This window comes from Megalops cyprinoides, chromosome 9 (assembly GCF_013368585.1).
Source record: "Megalops cyprinoides isolate fMegCyp1 chromosome 9, fMegCyp1.pri, whole genome shotgun sequence".
Lineage (NCBI taxonomy): Eukaryota > Metazoa > Chordata > Actinopteri > Elopiformes > Megalopidae > Megalops > Megalops cyprinoides.
Genome location: NC_050591.1, coordinates 16,802,307 through 16,824,747, shown reverse-complemented (window position 1 = coordinate 16,824,747; position 22,441 = coordinate 16,802,307). Strand labels below are relative to the sequence as shown.

Below are 22,441 nucleotides of genomic sequence, written 5' to 3'. Positions count from 1 at the left end.
TGTTATTGTAAAGCGGCAAGGAGAGCAGATTAACTTTTCTATGAAGTCTGCGGTAGACTCAGCCAGTGTATTTATCTGTGGCATATTTACTTTCATTGTAATTCATTCATGTACTAGGGCTAGGTCAGTTTGACAGTGTAAGTTGATTTTATTTCATTTATATTTCATTTAAATTTCATTTATTTCAGCGATATTTCATTTAAAATACCTCAATGTCGTAAACTGTTTACTGGTCTTTGTAAGCAGTTAGCTGCTGTCAATATAAGTACCGGTTGTAGAAAGAACCAAGGCTGCGAATTTTCCTGTTTTGGCTATATACACAGCGGCAGAAATAAAAGTAAAACTGTAAACAGTCTTTCGAAAAGGGAAAGCAAAAACTACAGCAGGAGCTTCAGCAGCAGGAGTTGCCACTGAGGTGGTGCTTTACCTCAGACAACATCCCTCCCTTTAAAAAAACTGCCATACAGCACTTACAAGATTTTCTCAGTCCTACCCTTCATGATGATAATTTATGCTATCTCGGGGATCTCCCACGATGATGATACGACAGGAAATTTTCATTATCAGACCCACCCTATTATGAGCTGCTAAAAAGGCCTTGGGCTATGTATGCAGTTAAACCCAGTCATCCATTCTGCTCTTGAGTTTTCTATCTGTAAAATTTACAAAAGCCTGCAGCTACAGTGAATTTGTATGAATATAGTAAATTGCCTAAAAGCAGTGCTCTACCCAGTTATACCAGTTTAAAGTAAATCATTTGAAAGGGTTACAGAAAGACTGAGCACCTGTTGTGCAGTGACTTCAGTAAAGTGTCTGCATTCACTTAGACTGTATCAGTGGTCTACATTTTGCTAGTCTGAATCTGTCCTCCTCCGCCCCAGGTCCCTTCACAAACCAGGAGATGGTGGAGTGGTTCCAGGCGGGGTATTTCACCATGAGGTTGCTGGTGAAGCGAGGCTGTGACGAGCTCTTCCAGCCCCTGGGCGAGATCATTAAGATGTGGGGGCGGGTTCCCTTCACACCTGGCCCCTCCCCGCCACCCCTTCTGGTACTGTCATCATACTCTGCCTCTCCCTTACCCTCCCCACTGGCCATACTTGCCATCCTACTAGAATATGCTAATTTGTTTCATAGCAGTGCATTATGCCCGTATCATGTAGAACCCACCTCTGTGTGTGGGTCAGACACTCACTGGATATCTCTGGTGTCTGTACAGGGGGATGTGGACCACGAAAGGCTGAAAAGGCAGCAGGAGCTCACAGCCCTCAACCTGTATCAGCTACAGCAGGTCCAGTACCAGTACCTCCTCAGGTAGGTTCATACTCGACCAGAACAGGCCTCTCACGGTCTGAGCCTCATTGTGGAGCCCATCACGATCTCAGCTTGTGTATCGCTGTGGGGCTGCTTTTCTGTTAACCAGTTAATTGCGGTGTGTAGCACGGTGCACGTGGCAGATGCAGGTATAGTAACCGCTAGGAATGGTATTGTGTTTGTGTGTGTGTTATCCTGCAGACAGCAGTATGCCCAGGCGTTGGCCCAGCAGCAGAAGGCCGCTGCCCTGAGCACCCCACAGCAACAGCAGCAGCACCAGCAGCAGATCAGCCTCCTGCTGCAGCAGTACCAGGCCCTCAAGATGAGGTAGGAAACAAAGCCTGCAGACAGCAAGGCTGGTGTGTTACACTGCAGGCAGCGGACATCTCCCTGGTGTAAAGCCGCATGTTCAGTTCAGTGCTTTTCCCATCAGTGATACAATAGCATATTTGCTGTGATATAAATTTCTTTTATACAGAAATGGAGCTTTTTCTCTAGCATTTTAAGTAGGGAAACCGTAGTACTAACTGCCTTTCTAATCTTACGTTTCCTCTCTCCCTGCTCATCTTTTGTTGATACAGAATGGCAGAACCGCCTGTGACCCGGTCCATGTCCGTTCCCGACGCGGGTTCTGTGTGGGAAATACAGAGCCCGTCCACGCAGCCCTCCGGTTCTGCCAGTGTCCCGCACGGGGGCCACAGCGGTGAGCAGCTCGATGTGCAGGATGCCAACCACTCCTGCTGCAGTGCCGCAGAGCTGGCTTTATCTGTGCATCGCAGGGCCGTTTAAAGAATCAAATGCACTCAGCCAGAGGATGGAACAGTAGAGCAGACTCCACTTTTCATCTGAATTTAATATTAATATAATGTGGGAATGTTCAAAAATGGTGCAGTGCATGCGCCAAAGTTGTCTGAAGTAGAACCCCACCCTGTGTTTGAGATTATGTGCCACAGTTTGGGCAGTTTGGTTCAATCAGAGATACGCCTGCCTCCTCGGTGAATAAAAGATAATTGTAGCACCTGCATCTGTGTATTCGTTTTTCAGCGTGGGAAACTGGCAGCGTGTGGGATTTGCCCATCGATTCTTTGGCAACAGCGCCAACAATCGAGCAGATTCAACAACTGGAGAAGGCAAAAGCTGCTAAGGTAGGCCCTCTCTTTCAGGCTATTGCAGCGGGATTACTCCTCTTTACAGTATTACAGCGTTTGACTGTATTATACACTGCCATTCAGTTCACTCCATGATATTCACATGTGAACAGATTCTCACACACCTTGACCTCAGAGAGCATCCAGTACATATAATAGCATACTATAGATTACAAAAGCATCTCTTGATTCTTTCCTCTGGAGTGTTTTGAGCGGTTTAGCTGTGGAGTATTTGTAGTGCATTTGAGTGGAAAAATGCAGTCTGTCCCTCCCTGTCAGCTGGAGCAGGACAGACGGGAAGCAGAGCTCCGGGCCAAGAGGGAGGAAGAGGAGCGGAAACGGCAGGAAGAGATCCTGCGCAGACAGCAGGAGGAAGAGCAGAAACGCAGAGAGGAAGAGGAGCTGGCACGGCGCACCCAGGTGAGAGGGATTCAGAGAAGGAATGGGCAGTTAGGTCAAGGTGGGCAGTTAGCATCTCCTAAATCCATGAAGCTCTCTCGTCACATACCTCCTCTGTGCCGTCCCGTCGGATCTCCAGGTGAGCAGGTGTATTTCTTAGTGTGCGTGAGGTGATGTTCCTCGCAGTGCTTTTCTAGCATGCCTGGCTTACGTATTTAAGCGCCTTGTTTTCGTTACCGCAGTGAATGATTGGTCAGTCTTTGATCAGTTAGACTTTGCCCTTACTTTGTGGGTATCCTGCTCATTGCAGTGGTCTGTAATAATCGCGCTTACTTCAATTACATTCTGCTTTAAATGTCACACCTACAAGTTGCAAATTAGGGTTGTCAACAATTAACTGCTTAAGCTGTTTTCCACTGAAACCTGTCTTAACGGTAATGCTTAATGATTGTAAGTATTGTGAACTGTAATGGAAAGAAAATATATAAATAAATATATATATTTAATTCCAGGTAACACGAGCTAAAATTTTAATGTTGGGGTAACTAAATTCTTAACCATACCTTCTTCCTAGAAAAGCATGGAAAGTACTTATATTCCAAAGACCCTGAAAAGCTGTGGAAAATTGCTTTAATCTTTACAAAAAGTTTGTCATTCTGACGGCTTGCAAAATACATCTGCCTTGAAGACCTTTTTCAAAAGGCTGGAAATGTCTGATTGGAGATATTGCTAAGAAATTGGCTTTCTAATATGCCCAAGTGCTTTAATTCTTGAAACATAACTTATCGCATCAGTAGAAGATGACATTGGTCAAATCCTGCCCTCGTTGCTCTTGCGGTGTGCAAATTTCTACCTTTTTCTGTTCAGTGCCAGGCGTCACATATATTGAGGGACTGACAGCAGTGAAGGAAAAATAATCAATCCATTAGCATAATGTGCAAATAAAAAAGCTGTGAGCCGTTATGTGAGCTGTTAGCTTTACCTGTGGCACCACAGTGAAAAGTGGTGACAACCACAGGAGGTCGGAATGCAAATTACTTGGGTTCCGAGCCAAAAATTCACTGGACAGAAGCAGGAAATGAAATGAGCTGTGACCAGAGCATGCGGGTCTTACTTCATGTGTGTGCAAACAGCTACCACCACAGACATTAAAAGGTCATGAAGTGTATAGAATTGCTACTTGATATAACTATCCTGTTTTGAAGATATAGTAAGTGATTACAGTGATTTATATTTTATAGGGCACCTTCATTGACAGGTGGGTGGCTTTGTAATTGTTGCCAAGTCAGGTTGAGGTGTTGACACATTTTATGATTTCTCAATTCCAAGATGCGAGTGTGTCATCACTGACTGATTCTGCAGTAACGTGTGTGAGTTTCACGCATGGCACATTTGCCTGAAATTTTCTCACTGCCAGAAGCCATAGATATTCTGAAGGCAGTATGTGTCTTAAAAAGTTGGTTCTATCAGAATTCAGGCTTCAGAGTTTGTAAATTTCACATGTTTGACTACTGCAGCAATAAAAACAGTCTTAAGCAATCTGAGATTTATCCATGAAATCTTGAGTTCAGGAAATAAAAATCTTACTTGAGCCAGCGCCCTTCTTTTCGTAAAACTGCTTGCTTCTTGGATAAGATAAAATTAACACTGTGACTGAGTGCACTTCTCCTGGTGAGAGAGCCCCCAGCTGTGCACATTGGATTGCAGTGGAGAAATGTGACTGAAACCAAGGGTACAAAATTGTATCAGCTGTGAATCCCTATGACTGGAGTGCAAGTCAGTGGAATGTACTTCCCAAGGCTAGAAACAGAGCAGAATGGAATCTGGGTTTCAGGAACACGTGTACTCACTGAATAGCTCTGAGGTATGACAGCCTGACACTCTTCATGTTAGCATGCTGATTTTCCTGAATAGAAATTCCTCTTCGTCAGTTTAAAAAAAGTGGCTGGTTGTTTTTTTTTTTCCATTTTCTTTGGCTGCAGTTGACGGACCTGCAGCTTTGACTGACTTTAGACCTTTTCTACATCTGTGAAGAGACATAACTGCATCCTAAGAAAGCTGTGTTATTATTGTAACAAAATGAGTCTATATTATATTCGGTTCAAAAGGCGGCAGGAAAACTTACACTCTAACAGTTCTTTTACTTGCTACTCATGTTTATAGGTATTCCTTGCTTACCAAAGTATATGCATCACATGAATAATGGTGATATGATGAGTAATGCCAGATGCACCTTAAACATGAAATAAACATTTATTTGGTAAACCTTTATGAACATAGATTCACCCGGGTGCAGTAGCGTTAGTTGCTCTCCAGAGCTAGTTGATTGCCACTGTGTTCGCTCCAGCTGTTCTCTCTGTCAAGATGCACCGCTCACCTTTTCTGCATGAGTTAAAATGGTTTTTCAGTGTCACCTGTTTCTAACATAATTAAACGCATGGCTTCCCTTTCATTTCTCACCATTCTGCCTTGCCTGTGACTTAGATTTTAGCATTTTGAGAACTTGAGAACATATTTCCCCTTTTGCCCAAGATGGCCGCTCTCAGTAGCATTAGAAGGCCATTTGGATGGCACAGTGCCATGCCAAGTGTGGGATGTTTTCGTGTGGGGAAACAGTTTTCACACAAGTCTGTCAGTGATACAATTCAGAACTGGCAGATTGCCCCATTGGTGGAGATCTCGGGAGCATATCCCCCACAAATGGTGAGGATTGCCCGTACGGTAATAAGAATTACAGGAAACATCTAATATTTATATGCTGAAATGGGTTACAGGGTCACCTGGCTCAACGGACCTATAAAATCTAAGTCATTTAACAGATGTGTGAAGGGGGACACCCTGCAGATCTGACAGGTGCGAGAGGGGGTGGTGACAGTGTGACAGGTGAGAGATTGCCATGCGTGTCTGCAGGAGGAGGCCCTGCGGAGGCAGCGGGAGCTGGAGGCGGCCTTGCAGAGGCAGAAGGAGCAGGAGGAGGAGGAGAGGAGGCAAAGGGAAGAGCTGCTCCGGAAACAGGTGGGCTTGCCAGAGACCGAGCAGCTCTCTCATTATTATTATTATTATTATTATTGTTATTATTATTATATTCATTTAGCAGACACTCTTATCCAGAGCAGCAAGAGAACTGAAGGGCATCCATTCAAGTTGAATGAGCAACGGTGTCAGACCAGGCTAACAACACTCCCAGACCAGTGGGAGCATAACAGTATTTGAGCTGTACCGCAAGTTAACTTGTGCAACTTGACAGTACAATGGAATCAAAGTATGCTGCCATACATCATCATATATATATCTAAACCCTGTATACTCATGGTCAAATCCGTACTGCCAGCACCACCACCATCCCTCTCATGCTGCTGTTCTCTACAGCAGTCTAAACCCTGCTGTACACAGGCATGTACACATCTCATGTCAGGTTACCTTGACCCAGACCACACATTAATATCGTACATGTCGTGCAGTCAGTAATGTCACTCACTCATCGACATTCACTAATCACTCCGCACTGCAAAACCCTGCCTGTACTTTATACACACTGACCCAGCCCCACTCTGCTCACTCAGACATACCTTCCACCTTTCAGTTGTTGATGAGCATTTAACTTTCTGATGCTGTTTCCATTTCACTTATTTGCACCTGGTGAGTTTTATGTACACCAGATGCTAGGCCTGGATTTGTATATCGAGCTCTGAAACTGTATCTGTGCTAACATACAGTTTCAACGCGTACGGGAACGTGTGGTAAGAAGGCGGTCCTGCAGAAAGCAGTTGCAGCGGTGCTGACTCGTGTTGTCTGCCTGTCTGCCAGGAGGAAGAGCGCAGAAAGCAGGAGGAGCTAGAGTTGCGGCGGAGGCTTGAGGAGGAGAAGCGCCTAGAGGAGGAAGCGGTGGCGGCAAAGCAGCGACTCCAGGAGGAGCAAAAGAGAAAGGAGCAGGAGCTCCAGAGGCAGCAGGAGCTCCAGAGGCAGCAGGAGCTCCAGAGGCAGCAGGAGCTTCAAAGGCAGCAGGAGCTTCAAAGGCAGCAGGAGCTTCAGAGACAGCAAGAGCTCCAAAGGCAACAGGAGCTTCAAAGACAGCAGGAGCTTCAGAGGCAGCAAGAGCTTCAAAGGCAGCAGGAGCTTCAGAGGCAGCAAGAGCTTCAAAGGCAGCAGGAGCTCCAGAGGCAGAGACAGCAGCAGCAGGAAGCCCTGCGTCGACTGCAGCAACAGCAGCAGCAGCAACAGCTCGCGCAGATGAAGGTAGAGCAGCAAACAGCAGGGGGCAGCACTGTGTGGAACAGGTGGCCTGGCCACCAATCAGTGGAGTTTTTAAGTGGATATACTAACTTTCCTGAGCTACATATTTTGACATAACTTGCATTGAATGGATGGCACTGTATTTGTAATCTTCTGTGAAGAGTTTACTGTAGGTCTTCTGAAAGTCAGAACGTTCCATGTGTCGGCTCACCCGCGTTTCCTTGACTCCGTAAGCTCCCGTCATCCTCAAAGTGGGGCCAGCAGTCTGCCGCAGTGTCGACCACAGCCCAGAGCCCGCTGTCGCTGGCCGAGATTCAGAAGCTGGAGGAGGAGAGGGAACGGCAGGCCCGGGAGGAGGTGAGGCCCCATGCAACCTGCATGACAGATTCTGCAGTTGATCGATTGAAATGCTATTAGCTGATATGATACTGGCTGTTTTTCAGCTGGTCCACGGCCAAAAATATTTCCATGGCTCACCTCTGTATTTCCTTCCATTGCTCACCAGTAGCAGCTGCTTCCCCTTCACTAAGCAGGTACTGGCCTACCAAGCTGTGAAGGGAATGAGCCCACAAAGATTCGGGCGGCCAAGTCACTGGTCATGATCTACACAAACTGAAGATCCACCTTTTTAGACTGCATCTTGGCTCCCTTGAACACTTATTTTGTTCTGTATGGCACATTAAGGGGCAGTGTTATAGCACCGTTTTATATGTTTATACATAGGTTACGTTGTTGTTTTGATTATTCCGGGAGAATTTTTGCCCTGTTATGTATTGATGCTGTACAAATTTTGTACATCTGTACTGCTGTTGATTTAATGGTCACATGCACATCTGTGGGCATTAGTTTCTCTGTATAGGAGCATCTGCCAAGTGAGTAAATGTATAAGCCTCTTGTTTTTGAGGGAGTACAGCCAGGGATTGGGAGAATGAGGCTTTGTGAACCCTAAAATGAGTGTAGCTGTCACTCGCTCACTTTTAGCCACTGAAGACATTGCTCTCCTCCTTAAAATTGAATAAATGGATCAATTCAGTTGTGTCACCAATAAGATATGATCGCGGCCCTTATTCTGAGGTGTGTAAAGCCTAAATTTCCCGTTGCTAGCGTAACATCTGACCATGGGCTTTCCTCATTCCTCCCTCCAGAGACGGCAGCAGCAGGAGCTGATGAAAGTCCTCCAGCAGCAGCAGCAGCAACAGCAGCAGCAGCAGGCCAGACTCCTGGGCTGGGGCAGTGTGGCCAAGCAGCCGGCTGCCACTAAGTCCCTGCTGGAGATCCAGCAGGAAGAGGCTCAGCAAATGAAGCAGAGGCAGCAGCAGAAGAAAGAGCAGCAGTCGACAGGCTCCCAGCAGAACCGGGGCCAGAACCGCGCTGTGAGTCCAGCACCCCTCCCTCTCGTACCGCCCCGCCTCCCGGTCCTTTGCTCATATCTGGTGGTGTTCTAATGGAGCCTTCGCCTGCATGAAACACTTCTGTCTCCTGTCATCTGTGATAATTGCTGAGTGAAGACACTGAGGTCATTAATGCAGCATACGCATACACCAGATCTCGAGACCAAGCCTGGGATTGTTGGGGAAATTTATTTTTGGATGTGCTTTGTGCTTGGCTTTTGGAGTCCTTCCGGATACGAGCATCTGCTGGATGTCAAAAACGACAATGTAACATTACATCTACTTGCAACTTATGTGTTACTCTGGATACCAGTCTGCTAAGTAACAAAATATGAATGTGAATTAATTGGTATGTGTTTTTGAAAGAAATGATTGTAGGTCTGCCTGAGCTTAGGTCTCAGCGACTCTCAAAAAAGAATGGCGTCAGGGAGTAGATTTTGGACTCTCATCCCCCCACCCACTGTATCGAAGCTCTTGGGGGTTTTTTTTTTTTTTTTTTTTTTTGGAGCAGCTTGGAAATGTACACCCAACCCTGCAATTTGTAATCTCACCCTCTCCCCACCTCCACTTTCTTCCCTCCAGCCACTGGAATGTGGAAGCTTATTTTTGACCATTGTTTAACTAGTGTTTCCACCTCCCCCCTGTAGATCATTTGTTATGACCACATATCCACAAGACTACGATTAGGTAAAGAGGTTATTTCTTCAGATTCTTTGTCCTAAGCATACATATTTGTGTTGGATTTGTTATTCTGATCTTCAGTTTTTAAATCATTATACACTTTTCCCCATATTTTTAAGAGTTCAGGTTGCCTGCCCTCTCTCAGAACCCTCATTCTGTCCAATTAATCCTGAAGAGAGAAATGGTGACACTTCCTCCGGCCTGCTGGTCGAAGCAGCAGGACCCTTCTCTCTCTCTCTCTCTCTCTCTCTCTCTCTCTCTCTCTCTCTCTCTCGTACTCTTTTTTTTTTTTTTCCTGCAACACTCCATAACCCGCAAGGCAGCAGGTCTGTTTTTCTATCATTCATTCGGCCCCCCCCTATTTCTTTAACCATGTCCTCGGTCAGGGTTCTCTCATAGGGTCACCTGTGAGTTTGGCAGGTGGGGACAGGGTTGTACAGCAGGTCAGGTGCGCCTGTCACACCCTGCTGTTGAGATGTTTTCACTGGCTTAACCGGCCACCCCTTTCGAGAAGCGGCAGAATGTTTGAACCCTGCCAAGAATTCATTACCTTTCCCCGAACCTTCAGCCCCTACTGCTCATTACGACAGCTTGTTGTGGCTGGTAACCAAATCAAAGACAGAACTCGCTGTCTGATGAAGATGTCCAGTTGAATTTGAGACTGTGTTCTTGAGGAGCTTTTATCCTACGCCCCCACGAAAATGCTTAGCTGTGTTAAAACGGGGTGTTGACCAGGGCTCCTGTGGCTGGTTAGGTTTTAATTTTGGAACACCCGCCTGGCCTAACCCCCACCCTTTGCGTTCCTCCTCCACAGAGCAGCGGCACTAACTCGGTGTGGGGGTCGGTCAGCTGCACCCCGCAGTGGAGCAACTCGGAGCTGGGCAGCAGTATCTGGGGCAGCACAGACGCCAAGGACTCAAACATCGGCTTCTGGGACGAAGCCGTGAAGGAGACCGCCCCGCCCCCTGCCAGAAACGCCAAGAATAACAAAAGCAACGCCAATCTCAGGTGGGGCTTTCCGCATGCGCACGCGCACACTCATACGCGCGCACACACACACACACACACACGCAAACTCACACCCACCCTCTCTCACGCACTGAACTCACTGGTGTCTTGCGTACATTCCCTTTCACGGTTGACAGACTCAACTGCCGGAAACTTTCTGGTTTTTCTGTGGTGGTGCTTGTCATGTCATCGAGGTACAAAGCAGTTAATTACTGTAAAACCAAAGCTTTCATCCATTTTAATCCTGTTCACTTCATCGAGGGAATTGAGCGCCGAGGCTCCGATGGTTGACTTCGGATCTCAGAAAAATTCTGTCACTGAGCGCCCTCTCTCTGTCTGTGCATGCAGTAATTCTTTGAGTGGACGGGCCAATAAGAAGGTGGAGGAGGAGAAGAAGCTGCTGAAGCTGTTCCAGGGGGTGAACAATAGTCAGGACGGCTTCACACAGTGGTGCGAGCAAACCCTGCACAAGCTCAACACGGCCAACAACCTGGACGGTGAGTGCTGCTAAAGTCACCATAGCTCTCTTACACCATCTTGGAGGGAGCAGGTTAATGTCTGTGTGCTCTCTGAAGCAGGAGTGGCCTTATAAGTATACAGTGATGGCTGAGAGCTGTACGTGTATGAGGGGCTGATTGACTCTGTCCTCTCCCCCCGCAGTTCCTACTTTTGCTTCCTTTCTGAAAGAGGTGGAGTCTCCCTACGAAATCCACGACTACGTCAGAGCCTACCTCGGAGACACGCCCGAGGCCAAGGAATTCGCAAAGCACTTCCTGGAGCGTCGTGCCAAACAGAAAGCCAACCAGCAGCAGCTGCAGCGCCAGGTGCAGCAGCAACAGCAGCAGCAGCAGCAGCAGGTGAGTCGGGCCTCTCCCATGCCTGCAGGAGAGCGGGTGGGCTCTCGTACCTGCAGGGCTGGGTAAGCTGAGTTGGTTTAGCAAGCTGATTGGTTTGATCAGGGTTTGTGAAGGATGCGTGGAGTAACATGCACAACCCCCCTTGGTAACCGGGGCGGGTTGCACATAGCGGCAGTGTAGCATAGTGGTTAAGGAGCAGGACTCGTAACCGAAAGGTTGCCGGTTCGATCCCCGCTGGGACACTGCTGCTGTACCCTTGGGCAAGGTACTTAACCCACAGTTGCCTCAGTAAATATCCAGCTGTATAAATGGATAACATTGTTAAAAAAAAAAAAAAAAAAAAGCCTATGTAACCTATGTAAGTCGCTTTGGATAAAAGCGTCTGCTAAATGAATAAATGTAAATGTAAATGTAACCGGGGGTTGAGTAGCCCTACGGACTCTATCCCTCTGTGACTATAGAGAGAGTAGCCCTGGTTTGCAGAGTGAAATGTCAGAGTTCAGAACCTGAGCCGCAAAACTCCAGGCTTTGTGCTATATCGTTATGTACGAACACGGTCTGCATTTTTTGAAGGATCTGAGAAGACCAAGTACTTTGGTCTTACTGCTGAGTTTGTTTAAATAATTTCTTTGTGAAGGATTTAGTCGTTTGTCTTTCAACAGTATGTAAACTGTTATGGCCTTGCAAGGTAAAAAGGATATGCTTTTCCTTACTTTTATTTACCTTTATCTTTTATTGATAGGAATCCGTCTGGGGGGTGAATCAAACTGGACTGTCAATCTTTCAGTCAAATCACAACAGTCTGCAGCAGTCCAGCTTCGAGACGGTGCAGTCTGGCAAAAAGAAGAAGAAGCAGAAGATGGTACGCGCCGACCCCAGTCTGCTAGGTGGGTGCAGTCTGCACGGAGACCCTGCACTGGGCCTCCTCATTCCAGCTGTGTGTTTGAGGGCATTTTGAGTGTCAATACTGTTACTGAGGTGTCTCCCTGACTCTCCCCAGGTTTTTCAGTGAACGCAGCATCGGAGCGGTTGAACATGGGCGAAATCGAGACAGTGGAGGACTTTTGAAGACCCTGTTAATGCTGCCTACCCCACCAGTGACCAGTTTTGTTCAGAACAGCTACAGTTTTACCCTGTCACAGATTAAAAAGCTGCAACCCTTTTTTTTTTTTTTTTTTTTCCCCCTTTTATTTTTTTATTCCAAGAAAGGGGGTAGAACCCAACACCCCCTCCAACCCGTACAGGAAACAGCCCACATGAGTTCCACCCTGTGTCAGTGGCCAAGTGATAAAATAATCAACTCGACAGTGTTGTGTGGCTCAGGGTAGGGGCTGGGAGGGGGCAGTATGTCACGTGAGAGCGAAAGACCGGGGCAGCTGGACGTCCCAGGTACGATTTGTCTGCTCTGCCTCTCACTGACTGATTCTGCACGCCCAAGAAGGACAGTCCCTCTCCACTCACTTCTGGTGCTTGAATCCTAAACTGACCTAACAAGGGAGGCAAGGTTTTGCCATCTCACTTGGACTATTTTGTGGGTGTGGGGGAGAAAGGTTCTTTAAAAAGTGAAAAGGAAAACAAATATAACCCCTCATATTTATTTAAAGCTTTTGATCTTCCCTCTTGTTTTTTTACACTCTCCTTCCCATCTCTGCAGGGTGTTCATGGGAACATGAGCTATGACTCTGTGATCGAGGATGTCCTGTTTTAAGGGCATGTTCAATAGTTCCAATTAGTTACCCCTATCTTGTAAAATACTAGCCTGTTTAAAGAATAAACTTTAAATTCTGCAACTGTATTATAAAATATTGAAATCATTGTTTGAGTCCTACTTTTTTTAATCTTTTATTTCCAGAGGCACCCTCCTCGTAGGCGTTTCTACAGCTGCCTTGTGCCGTTGTATAAAAATATCTCCCATATAGTAGGCGTGGGTGTGTACAATTGTATCAATAATTGTTCATTTTTTTATCTGCAAATATTTATTTTCCGAAATGGAATAAAAGTTTCATTTTGGGGAGCCACTTGGAGGTCTTTGTAAAGTCACCCATAATGGAGTTTTTCAGCATGTGGAGGGGTTTGTTTGAATCAAGAAACATACTGCCATATGTGGAATCTGAGTGTAGAATATGTGGAATGTGAGATCAAGTATTATAACATGCTCCAGGCCAGCTGAAGGGTATTGTGTTGCATATGGCAGCATGTAGGTTCCAGTAAGTTTTTCATACAGCATACAAAAAATTGAAGAAATTAAGAGTGGTGACGAAATGTCTTTTTTATTGTTATTTTTTCAAGGCATTCAGTCTTTTAAAGACCCAGGTCCATGGAAACGAGGTCCACCCAGTGCTCTTGTGAAAATATTAAAGTATGCAAGATAACATGAAGCTTTTCCATTCCCTTGCTTTTCATACACATAACTGCTGACTCTGCAGAGAGGAAACTAAAATAATACCCTCCTTCAAGACTGGTCCGTGAGTCTCGAGTTAGTGCAGTGAGAACTGCCTTACCTCACCGCATGTTGAAGAAACTTACTTGCATTGCCGCTGCCAGTCACATCTGCAGCTAAAAGTCTTTATTTTAAGGACAATATTTGCAAATTTATTGTCTTCAAATCTTGGTGTTTCAGTACTTGAGACCCCTTACAGCACCACAATCAAGTTACCGAGGGACACACTTTAGCCCAAGCCTTCACACATCAGTCCAAGTCAACTAAAGATCCTTTACAATGTTGGGTGTAAGGGGAAAATCCTATTTCCATTTAAAGCAAAGCCTATGCTCTGAACTCACTCTCTCCCGCCCCCGTCAACAAAAGAAGTGTATTCCATTTGCAGGGTAACAAGCTGCTGACTGGTACTGTTCAGCCATTCTGTGTGAGACAGTAATCATGGCTGTTCCTGCTTTTCCTACCTAAATCCTGACTATGTCATCAAGTACTAAAATCTTAGTTTGACTTGGGCTCACTAACAGATGGGATTTGGGGCTTAAGTAAGGCTGCCTTCCAGGGTTTTTTCTCAGCACCTATGCTAACTTACCACAGGGGGCTCAGTATGGTGGCCGGTTCTGTGCCGCCTATGTATGTCTGTTTTGTGGCATTGCCCATATTCATCTCCTGACCCACATGTAGATTGCCAGTCTCTCCTGCACGGTCAGTTCGGTGCTACCAGCCCCTGGAGAAGGGAGCAGACATGGGTGTAGTGATGCCCCCCATCTGGGAGCGGTGGCTGTCCCTGACCGAGGGCAATGAACAGTTAACCCCACTTTCCTGCCTGGGCTGCCCCTCAGACAGGGGGAGGGAAGGGAGACCAGGAGGCAGGCAATTCCAGCTGACCAGAACGCACTCATTCCTGCGTGTGCGTGTTCAAGGGTTTGAGGTGGGTGGGCAGCCAGAGGTGTCGACAAAGTCTGTATTGTACAGACACTGGCCCTTATGCCCCCCCCCTCCCCTCTTTCCTCCCCCCTCATCCTCCACCCTCTCTCCCTCTCTCTTTTCCTTTCCCTCTCTAACTGCTCCTCAGGGTAGTCTCCTTTAACCCATGCATCGGAATCAGCTGAGATTCCCTGCAGGCTTCACACAGGAACCATGGCTCACAGCAGCATCCACAGCCTCTTCGCCCTCGCTCTCCTGGGCCTTTGCTTAGCTGCTGTCCACACAGGTAGGGTTCTGGGGCTCCTTGTGGCCTTAGCCTGCCTTGCCGCAAGCTCCATTTTACTGAGGTCACATTTGGGGTGTTTGTATTCATGTAAATATGGGGCTGTGTTCTTTTTTTTTATTTTACTTTGGAAAGTTTTGAGTTTATCTTGACATTGTGGTTAATATCTTTAAGGGAAATGTGTTTTTTTTTTTTTTTTTTTTTTTTTGCGCAAATGTAGGTGCATGTATGTAACTTGTGAGGCGGTCTTATCCGATGATGAATGTTAGAATCTAACAGCATTTTTGTTAGATATGAGAGCAGTGTGCACAAAAATTCATTGGAGTCTGAGGTTTGTTTAACAGAAGTGCAGTCAATGTTAAAGGTCTGTTACCCTCAAAATATGCAGTTATATGTACTGTACATAGTTTCAAAGCCAGGCTTGTAACTATGATAATTGGGTCACTGTCCAAGTGTCAGTATCATGGCATTACATTTTACAATATTAGAAGTGCTGCATGACCAAGTTTCAATAGTTGCCCAGACAAGGCACAAGCTTCACACTAGACTCCTTTTGCAAGATGAAGTCTCTAGGAGGTGCTTTTATGTTCTCCAGAAACATTTTTATGGTTTGTCTTGTCAAAGTGCAAGGGGAAATTTAACTCGCTGAAAAAAATACATATTTCTTCTGGGTAGACTATATTCAACGGCTTTATGGGAGAAATACTGTTTTACACCACTAACATTAGTCAGGGATTTGTGCATCTGAATGTAACTCCAGACAAGAAGGCCAGATCCAAACTGCTTTGATTTAAGGGAGACCCCGGGTATCACACTCCCTTGTAAAGCCGTAATGAGTGACACAAGGGAGAGGACAGGGTTTTGAACAAAGCCAGGGACTGTGTAGCTCAATTTGAGGGTCGAAAGTAAGGGTTAGGGCACAGGTTAACCTAACAAAGTTAGCTCGTATTTTCACAAGAATGCCCGAGAATGGAGAGGAATGTCAAGAAAGGTCCTTATGCTGTCTCACACTCTATAGACTTATCAGCTGTGTTGGTGAAACTGAGGGCAGGCTTGGGCTGTGTCAGCAGAAACTGGCCCAGTTCAGGCTCTCTCTCTCTAGGACAATTACAGTAGAGCTGCAAGGCCAGGAGCAGCTTTATGATCAAACCATTATCTTGATTTAGATGGTACTGCAGGGCACAGAAAGTGAAACTTCAGTAATGTTCTAATATATTGCACAAGAATGAAAGGGTACCCTCTGAGCCTTTTTGCAGAAAACGAAACTCTTTAATCAATCATGAAGTTATCATTCTCTTAGATATTAGTTTGTCTAATGATCATTGCATCCACACGTACTCTCAAAACACTGGCTTTGATTATATGCCCACTGCTCTCCCTTAATCCATTTTTAATTTAGCTCAGAATGGTTTTACCACTGAGTTAATTTTACACCCACTCCCAATGATAAAGCCTAACAAACAGCCGATGTGATGAACAGAGGGAGTGACCTTGGTGTGGAGAAGATGACGCACGGACACCGAGCCTCAGACTCCTGGCTCGCTCGCGCTGCCTCACTTTTAGTGCCCACTCACAGGGCAAATAACACTCCTCCAGGAGACAGCAGGCCGCAACTTGCTCTGTAGATCTGTATTTTTCGCTCAGTTATTTGCTCACCTTGACCAGATGCTTCTGTGGCAGTTTTGGATTAGTAAGCGGCATAAAGGAGTGTGGCAGTGGAGCGAACGCCACGGCTCCACCGACCTTGTGGCACAGTGAAGGGCCGCAAATATTTGCAGCGGCTAACCTGTGTTGACACTGACCGGCCGAAATTTAATTTAAGAAGTGACTCCGCCCTCCACAACAATGCAAATCTAGGATTCACATTCAACGTGAGGAGAAAAGATGGATATAAATGCTGAAAACAGACAGCCCACCGGCCAATTTCAACTGTGAAGTTTGCTTTCGCGGCACCAGGCTGTTTATTGTGAGGCTGGTCCTGAACTGAACTTATTTCTAGGATTGACAAAAATAACAGTGACCTGTAGTACCCTCACTGGATTGTAAACTGGAGGTACAGTCAAGGAAGAGCTCTCCAGTGACACACTCGGCACCTCAAGGTCCATCGCACATCATGTCATTTCTGAAGTGTCATTGAGTTGAAACAAGCTCCAGTCAGGTATGAGCGGTGGTGCTCAGTGATCAGTGGGAGAGTTCCCAGCAGCTGTAAATGCAGATACCTCTTGCTGCTAGGTAGAGGTGAACGATTCAGACTATTTCCCTTCAAGAGCTTCTGAAACAATTAAGGGTTCTGTTTGCCAAACTGTGGTGAAAACCACAGTACTGACAGGGAGGTGAGGTAAGGACATCAGGCATGGTCCTGCCCTGCGGCGCATGTCACCACGGTGATGGAGTGGTTTTGCCGTTCGCATCTGCCTGTTTGCTTGCTGAGTCCTTACCCTTCAGTGTGTGTGAAATCCTGTCCTCGGAGCCATCGATACCCATCAACACACACAGGGCTGAACTAAGGCAGCTCCAGTTCACCCTCATATCAAAGCGCACTGAGTGCTAGAGAGATCCTTAGCAGGCCACGCCTCGGGACATTTCCAGACCACAGTAGGCATTGCCACCTCAGAACAGTCTAGCCTCTGCTGTGAGCTCTATGGTCCTCTGGTGTCTGCATTGTTATCCATTGTGTTACACTCTCCGAATTCGACCGCAAGTCGACCAGAAGTTCTCTGACGATTCCGCACCATTCCCTTATCCTTGCCAGCTAGGTGCCCCCATTCACCATAAAACCACATGCTTGTGCCAGTATACGCCTTCTCTAGGCATATACTCATTACCCTGGGAACTGAGAATCAAGTTAGTTATTAATTCAGGGCTTTTGAAATGCTTCATCCTGAAAGGAAAGTACTGTAGAGGCCTTGCTTTAGAAAATGCATTACAGCAAGGGGCTTCCATTCAGGAGGTCTGCTACAGCTGAGGATGCTAGACTGGTGCTGAAATGGGTGAGGTGTTTCAAACAGCGGTTTTGACCCTGAACCCTCATCCTGGATGAAAGGAGGAGAGGTAAAAAATCAGGCTGACATTAGGGAGTACATAGCAACAAATACAAACAGAAAAACATCTCCTTTAGCTGTCTCTCTCTACCCCTTTTCCTCACACTACTAATTTCTCTTCAAGGAGGAGAATTTTTCCACAGCTTTTTCATAAACAAGTTTGCTCAACAGTTAGTGGCATCAGAGAATTTTGGCCCCTCCATGTTGGGACCCTCTGCCACCTCAGGCCTCATAAAGCGCCCTTGTGTGCCCATCCAGTGAAGGCCCCATTGATGGGGCAGCTGGCTGGGACCCAGGGATCTGTACCTGGGGCATGTTCCAGGACAGGAAACCTGCGCTTCAGAGAGTAAACAACTATTGGTTCCCTGCATGATAAAAATACTCCTAAGGCAATGAATAAGACTGAATCTAAATATTAGGCCAACCTTTTCTTAGGGGCTTCTGGTTGGACCATTGAAGATCTTTATCACTGAATATTTGGTCACAAAAATAAAATGTTTCAGTGCTACTGAATGCTGTCAATTATCAATTAAGCAATGACAGAGCGATAGTCTTGTTGTAGGATGTGGAAATTACTGATCTCCGGTCTGTAGCAGTGGAAAGACTGGAAAAGGAAACATTAAATCGTTTCATTTTGATCCGCCATTAGTGGTGAAACAAATCTAATCAAAGACAGCTGATTGCATAACTCTGTGTGTGTCTGCTGCAGAGTGGTTCCGTGTACAGCCATGTCAGCAGGTTTTATGTCTTGTACGAACCGCCATCTCCTGGAAACTGTGTGTCTGTGAGAGCAGGAGAGTAGGGGGATGTCGCCTTTGTTCCGAGTCTGGTTTCAATGGCTGCTGCGTGGGTGTGAAAAGTCTTGTGGGACATGTGGAATGTGAGGAGCAGATGTGAGAGGGCGAGAGCACAGTGAAGGTTACCTGCAATCAGTGCTGAACACTTCTCTTCCACAAAGACGCCCATTCACTGGCAGAGCTGGACAGAGTGTGGGGGGGGGGGAGGTGGGCAGGAAAATTAGGGTCTCTCCACTGCATCATCAAAGACCTTGATTGAGGAATTCAGAAGCATGTTCCCTTCCACCTTTGATGATGAGTAAAATGTTACCATTTCAGTAAGTCTCCTCCACCTAGCCGTTTCTGCTCATAAAAGCATCAGTCCCCCTCTTAAATTATCTGTTTTTTCTCTCTGATGGCTGGATCAACGTTATACCCGACATGAACAATGCTTTGTCTGATGGAGTGTGGAGCCTTGGAATGTGCTGCCCCAAATCGTGATTAAATCGGCATGATGACGGTGTTTCCATAGAGACCGTCTCCGATCTGCCTCCCACACCGCAAAGCGAGAGCTTAGAAACGTCATCAGGGGGAGGGCCCTATGATGTCACCACCAAGGACCCCTTCCAGGACCTCACGGAGAATGCCTTCACCTTCGAATACGATGACACCACATACTCCCAGCCCATCGATGAGGAGGATGGTAAGTGAAGGCTTTTTTTAAAAGCTGCATTGCTGGGCTCCTGAGTGGCTCAGTAAAAGCGATGAATGTTTAAGTGCAAGGCTGAGAGCCCTATGGCTAGGGTTCGATCCCAGTTAGCCAACAATGACTGGGAGCTGGCTACAGCAGAACAAAATGTCCTCCTTCAACGCATGTCTGCACAAGCTTGGCACAGAGATTGCAGTGTGTGTAGAAGGGGAAGCTGACATCCTGATGTTGGGAGGAAGGCACATATTTGTCTCACCCTCCCGGATAGTCGGTGTGAATTGCAGATATGAGAAAACTGCGACACGATTCAGCATTCCAAAATGGGAAAAAAAATCACTGGGCATTCCAAAATTAAAAAAAAAATGTGCTGCTTATATGCCACGCCCAAACTCAATGGTAGAAACAGTCCTACTCGTGCTGCAGCTAGGATTATAACATGGAAAGCACACCTGTCTCTGTGACTACTAAGCATGCCTCCTGGTGCATGCAGGTATGTTTCCTTTTGAGACAGTGACTCTTATCTCTTTGATCTCTGTGTAGGAGTGCTGGGTCCCGGCGCCATCACTGCCATCGTGGTCGCGGTGATCCTTGGGGCCTCTGTGCTCATTGCCCTTATTGCTATCACTCTCAAGAAGTTCACCACTGCCTAGAACTGCCCCTCAGGCCCCCCTTCCCATCAGCCCCTCTTTCTCATTGCCCCAGGACAAAGGCACAGAGTGCTTGGCAGCTGTCCAGTCTCAGGTGTGATGTGCAGCAAGCTCTCCTGGACATGGACAATGACGCTCACCATTGTGAGATCTCCTGCTCTGTAACGGAGAGCCTGTAGCATGCGAAACCTGACGGGGATCCAGGTGTTTCGCACGGTCAGTCATGACTGTGCCCCCATCGAATGCTGAAGATCTCTGGGAGACAGTTCATCCTCCTGGGAAACCCGGAGGACAAGAATTAACATGTGGATTCCATAACCCAAAACCCCGGCTAAGGCATGCCTCACGAGTTCAAGCGCCTTATGAAGAACATCTGCTTGAGAAGTTTCCTACCATACAGTGTAAAAGTTAATAGTGTGATCCTATGAAGGGAGGGGCATGTTCAGTTGTAACCTAACAGTTTGTAGTTTTTCAATATATTTACTAATTAACTTTTTTAATTCCAGGTTTTTGCTTGTTTTAAATGTTGTTTCAGTGTGTGGAATTGTTACATTGTCACTCTCAGTATTGTCCTCGGTAACACAACCATAACATTTTTGTGGCCTCAGCTGCAACAACTTTTAAGGTGTGCACCATTGGCATGAATAGACACCAAAGACAAGAAGACTTTGTTTCCAGGTGTGCTGGAATGATTTCATGGGGTGATTTTTCATTTTATTTCCCATCCTGTTAAACTGACGTTTTGGGCACTACAAATAATAAAAGGGAAAACACCCTTATAATCCCTTACCTGTTACCTTTCTGTCTGGTTGTGTCAGTTTTGAATTTTACTTTCATACCATTACATGGCGGGAGTAGCCATTATTTGTAACCATGACAACTGACAAATCTCTCAACCTGTTGGCCTTTCTTGTATTTGGAGGATGTCAGGGAGAGAGGGAACAAACATTTCTCTTGACATATGAAACTTTCAGCTCAAGCAGAAAGGGGAGTCTCTGATAATCAGGGATCAGTTTGGGTCCTGGGTTGCACCATAAGCAAGCTCATTTAAAATACAAAACCAGATTCAATATGAGTTGATAATATTACAAAGCTTCATCAACAGACAATTTAAATTTACAATTTAAATTGCATTTGCAATAGCCACTACCCACTCACTGAACACAAGTAATTCACTGAGTTACACTGAAGGCATTCAATAATATATTTTTTTTCTTTATCAATGCTGGCATTAAAGTTAAACTTCTGCAATAGTTATGTATTTTTCCCAAGTGTAAATATTTAAGCATGTTTCAGGTGTTATGTGGTCGTTATCAACATAACCACAGTCTACATAAATATAACTGCAACTCAGAAAGACAATGTAATTTTTGTAAGTTCATTACTTTTTAATCGAACATACTTCAATTTTTTTTGATAAATGCCTAGAAAATATTCATTTCTGATAAAACAATGGCTCCTTTATTTTAAGAACCATAATGTACATTTTGTTTTGAGGTTAGATCAAATAGATCATTTAATTTGAAAGATCACACTATGCTTAGTGGCAAGAAGGGTGCATAAAATTGTCTGTAAGCAAGATTTAGAGTTTTATAGACAGATAAAACATGATAATTAGTCTTTAGAATGCAGTGATAAGACGTGCCTTCAGCAAACCTTCAGTAAGTGGCTTGCTGAAAATGAATGTTTTATAGCTTACATTTCTGTATCCGGGAGGAATCAAGTAATTGTCAGTTAAGCCAAAAAACTATGTTATGGGAGAGAGTTTACATTAGACAGCTTCTCCGATTTTCTATGTGTATAATGGAAAAGGCTGCAAGTAAATGCCTGTTTAGAATGGCTTTCCCTTCTTGACGATACATCACTGATGTTGAACCTTGTTGCAGTAACACAGTGTGCGCTACTGGTAAAGAAGGACCACTTGAGTCGCATGCTGCATTGCCCTTTCATTATAGTGTTCATAAAATGATTACTACTGTGGGAGAAAGTTTGTCCCTCCATCTGTAGCTATTTATCATATACAGCAGCAAACTCCATGGGAGGGAACTGTTCATTTAGGAAGTACTGTATGATTACATTTAAAATACACACGGAATTTCTGTACTTGATTTCTTTTTTATTAACAATAAATTACTTATTACAAAATGGAACAAGAGGATTGTTTATAGTTTTTTTTTTTTCTTCACACATTGACAGAGTTCTATACACGTACACTCACACACTCGTTCTCATACACTTTGTACAACTGCATCTGCATTCTGGCACGTTCTGTCCTGAGCGGCTGCCTCCAACTGGTTGTGCAGGATTGTCATCACTGGATGTGTACGATGTAGACTGTTCTTTCTCACTTGCAGGGGTCCCACCCCCAGATACATGGTTCTGTTTGTGTGTCTCTCGGGCTTGTCTGTGCTCCTCTCCTGCAAATTTTTTGTATTCACCCCCATTTTTTTTTTTTTTTTACAGATGCAATGAAAAGCAATCACTATATCTCCATTGGATAACAGGCATTTCATAGTAATTTTGCATTGTTGACATAATTTACACAATTTACTGTGAATGCACTCACGCTGTGTAGGAATTAAAACATTTTGCAGTG

General features: G+C 45.5%; 2 protein-coding genes across 5 annotated transcripts in view; both read left to right on the top strand.

The window, feature by feature from the left end:
* LOC118782692 (GRB10-interacting GYF protein 2-like) overlaps positions 1-12,924 on the top strand; it is a 31,376-nt gene extending 18,452 nt beyond the window's left edge. For 2 of the 4 annotated variants that reach the window (XM_036536165.1, XM_036536162.1), the window contains exons 15-29: positions 882-1,048; positions 1,217-1,311; positions 1,513-1,638; positions 1,893-2,014; positions 2,356-2,456; positions 2,739-2,879; positions 5,769-5,873; positions 6,666-7,094; positions 7,326-7,448; positions 8,237-8,464; positions 9,978-10,171; positions 10,520-10,668; positions 10,832-11,028; positions 11,771-11,915; positions 12,029-12,923. In XM_036536165.1, the coding sequence (XP_036392058.1) occupies positions 882-1,048; positions 1,217-1,311; positions 1,513-1,638; positions 1,893-2,014; positions 2,356-2,456; positions 2,739-2,879; positions 5,769-5,873; positions 6,666-7,094; positions 7,326-7,448; positions 8,237-8,464; positions 9,978-10,171; positions 10,520-10,668; positions 10,832-11,028; positions 11,771-11,915; positions 12,029-12,096 (2,390 nt within the window). In that variant the 3' untranslated portion in view covers positions 12,097-12,923. Of the gene's footprint in view, positions 1-881; positions 1,049-1,216; positions 1,312-1,512; positions 1,639-1,892; positions 2,015-2,355; positions 2,457-2,738; positions 2,880-5,768; positions 5,874-6,665; positions 7,095-7,325; positions 7,449-8,236; positions 8,465-9,977; positions 10,172-10,519; positions 10,669-10,831; positions 11,029-11,770; positions 11,916-12,028 lie in introns of all 4 variants that reach the window. The other 2 variants (XM_036536163.1, XM_036536166.1) reach the window with 2 other exon arrangements.
* A 1,678-nt stretch (positions 12,925-14,602) lies between these two features.
* Positions 14,603-19,895, top strand: LOC118783636 (protein SNORC-like). The gene is made up of 3 exons (XM_036537589.1): positions 14,603-14,675; positions 19,022-19,192; positions 19,739-19,895. Exons 1-3 carry the CDS (start codon positions 14,603-14,605, stop codon positions 19,846-19,848), a joined length of 354 nt encoding a protein of 117 aa, XP_036393482.1. The 3' UTR covers positions 19,849-19,895.
* The last annotated feature ends 2,546 nt before the right edge of the window (positions 19,896-22,441 follow it).

Bases quoted from the DNA above. Each gene is read 5' to 3' on its own strand.
- LOC118783636 (XM_036537589.1), top strand. From the start codon at position 14,603: ATGGCTCACAGCAGCATCCACAGCCTCTTCGCCCTCGCTCTCCTGGGC. The intron at 14,676-19,021 runs GTAGGGTTCTGG...GTGTTTCCATAG, and splicing joins CTTAGCTGCTGTCCACACAG to AGACCGTCTCCGATCTGCCT. The intron at 19,193-19,738 runs GTAAGTGAAGGC...ATCTCTGTGTAG, and splicing joins GCCCATCGATGAGGAGGATG to GAGTGCTGGGTCCCGGCGCC.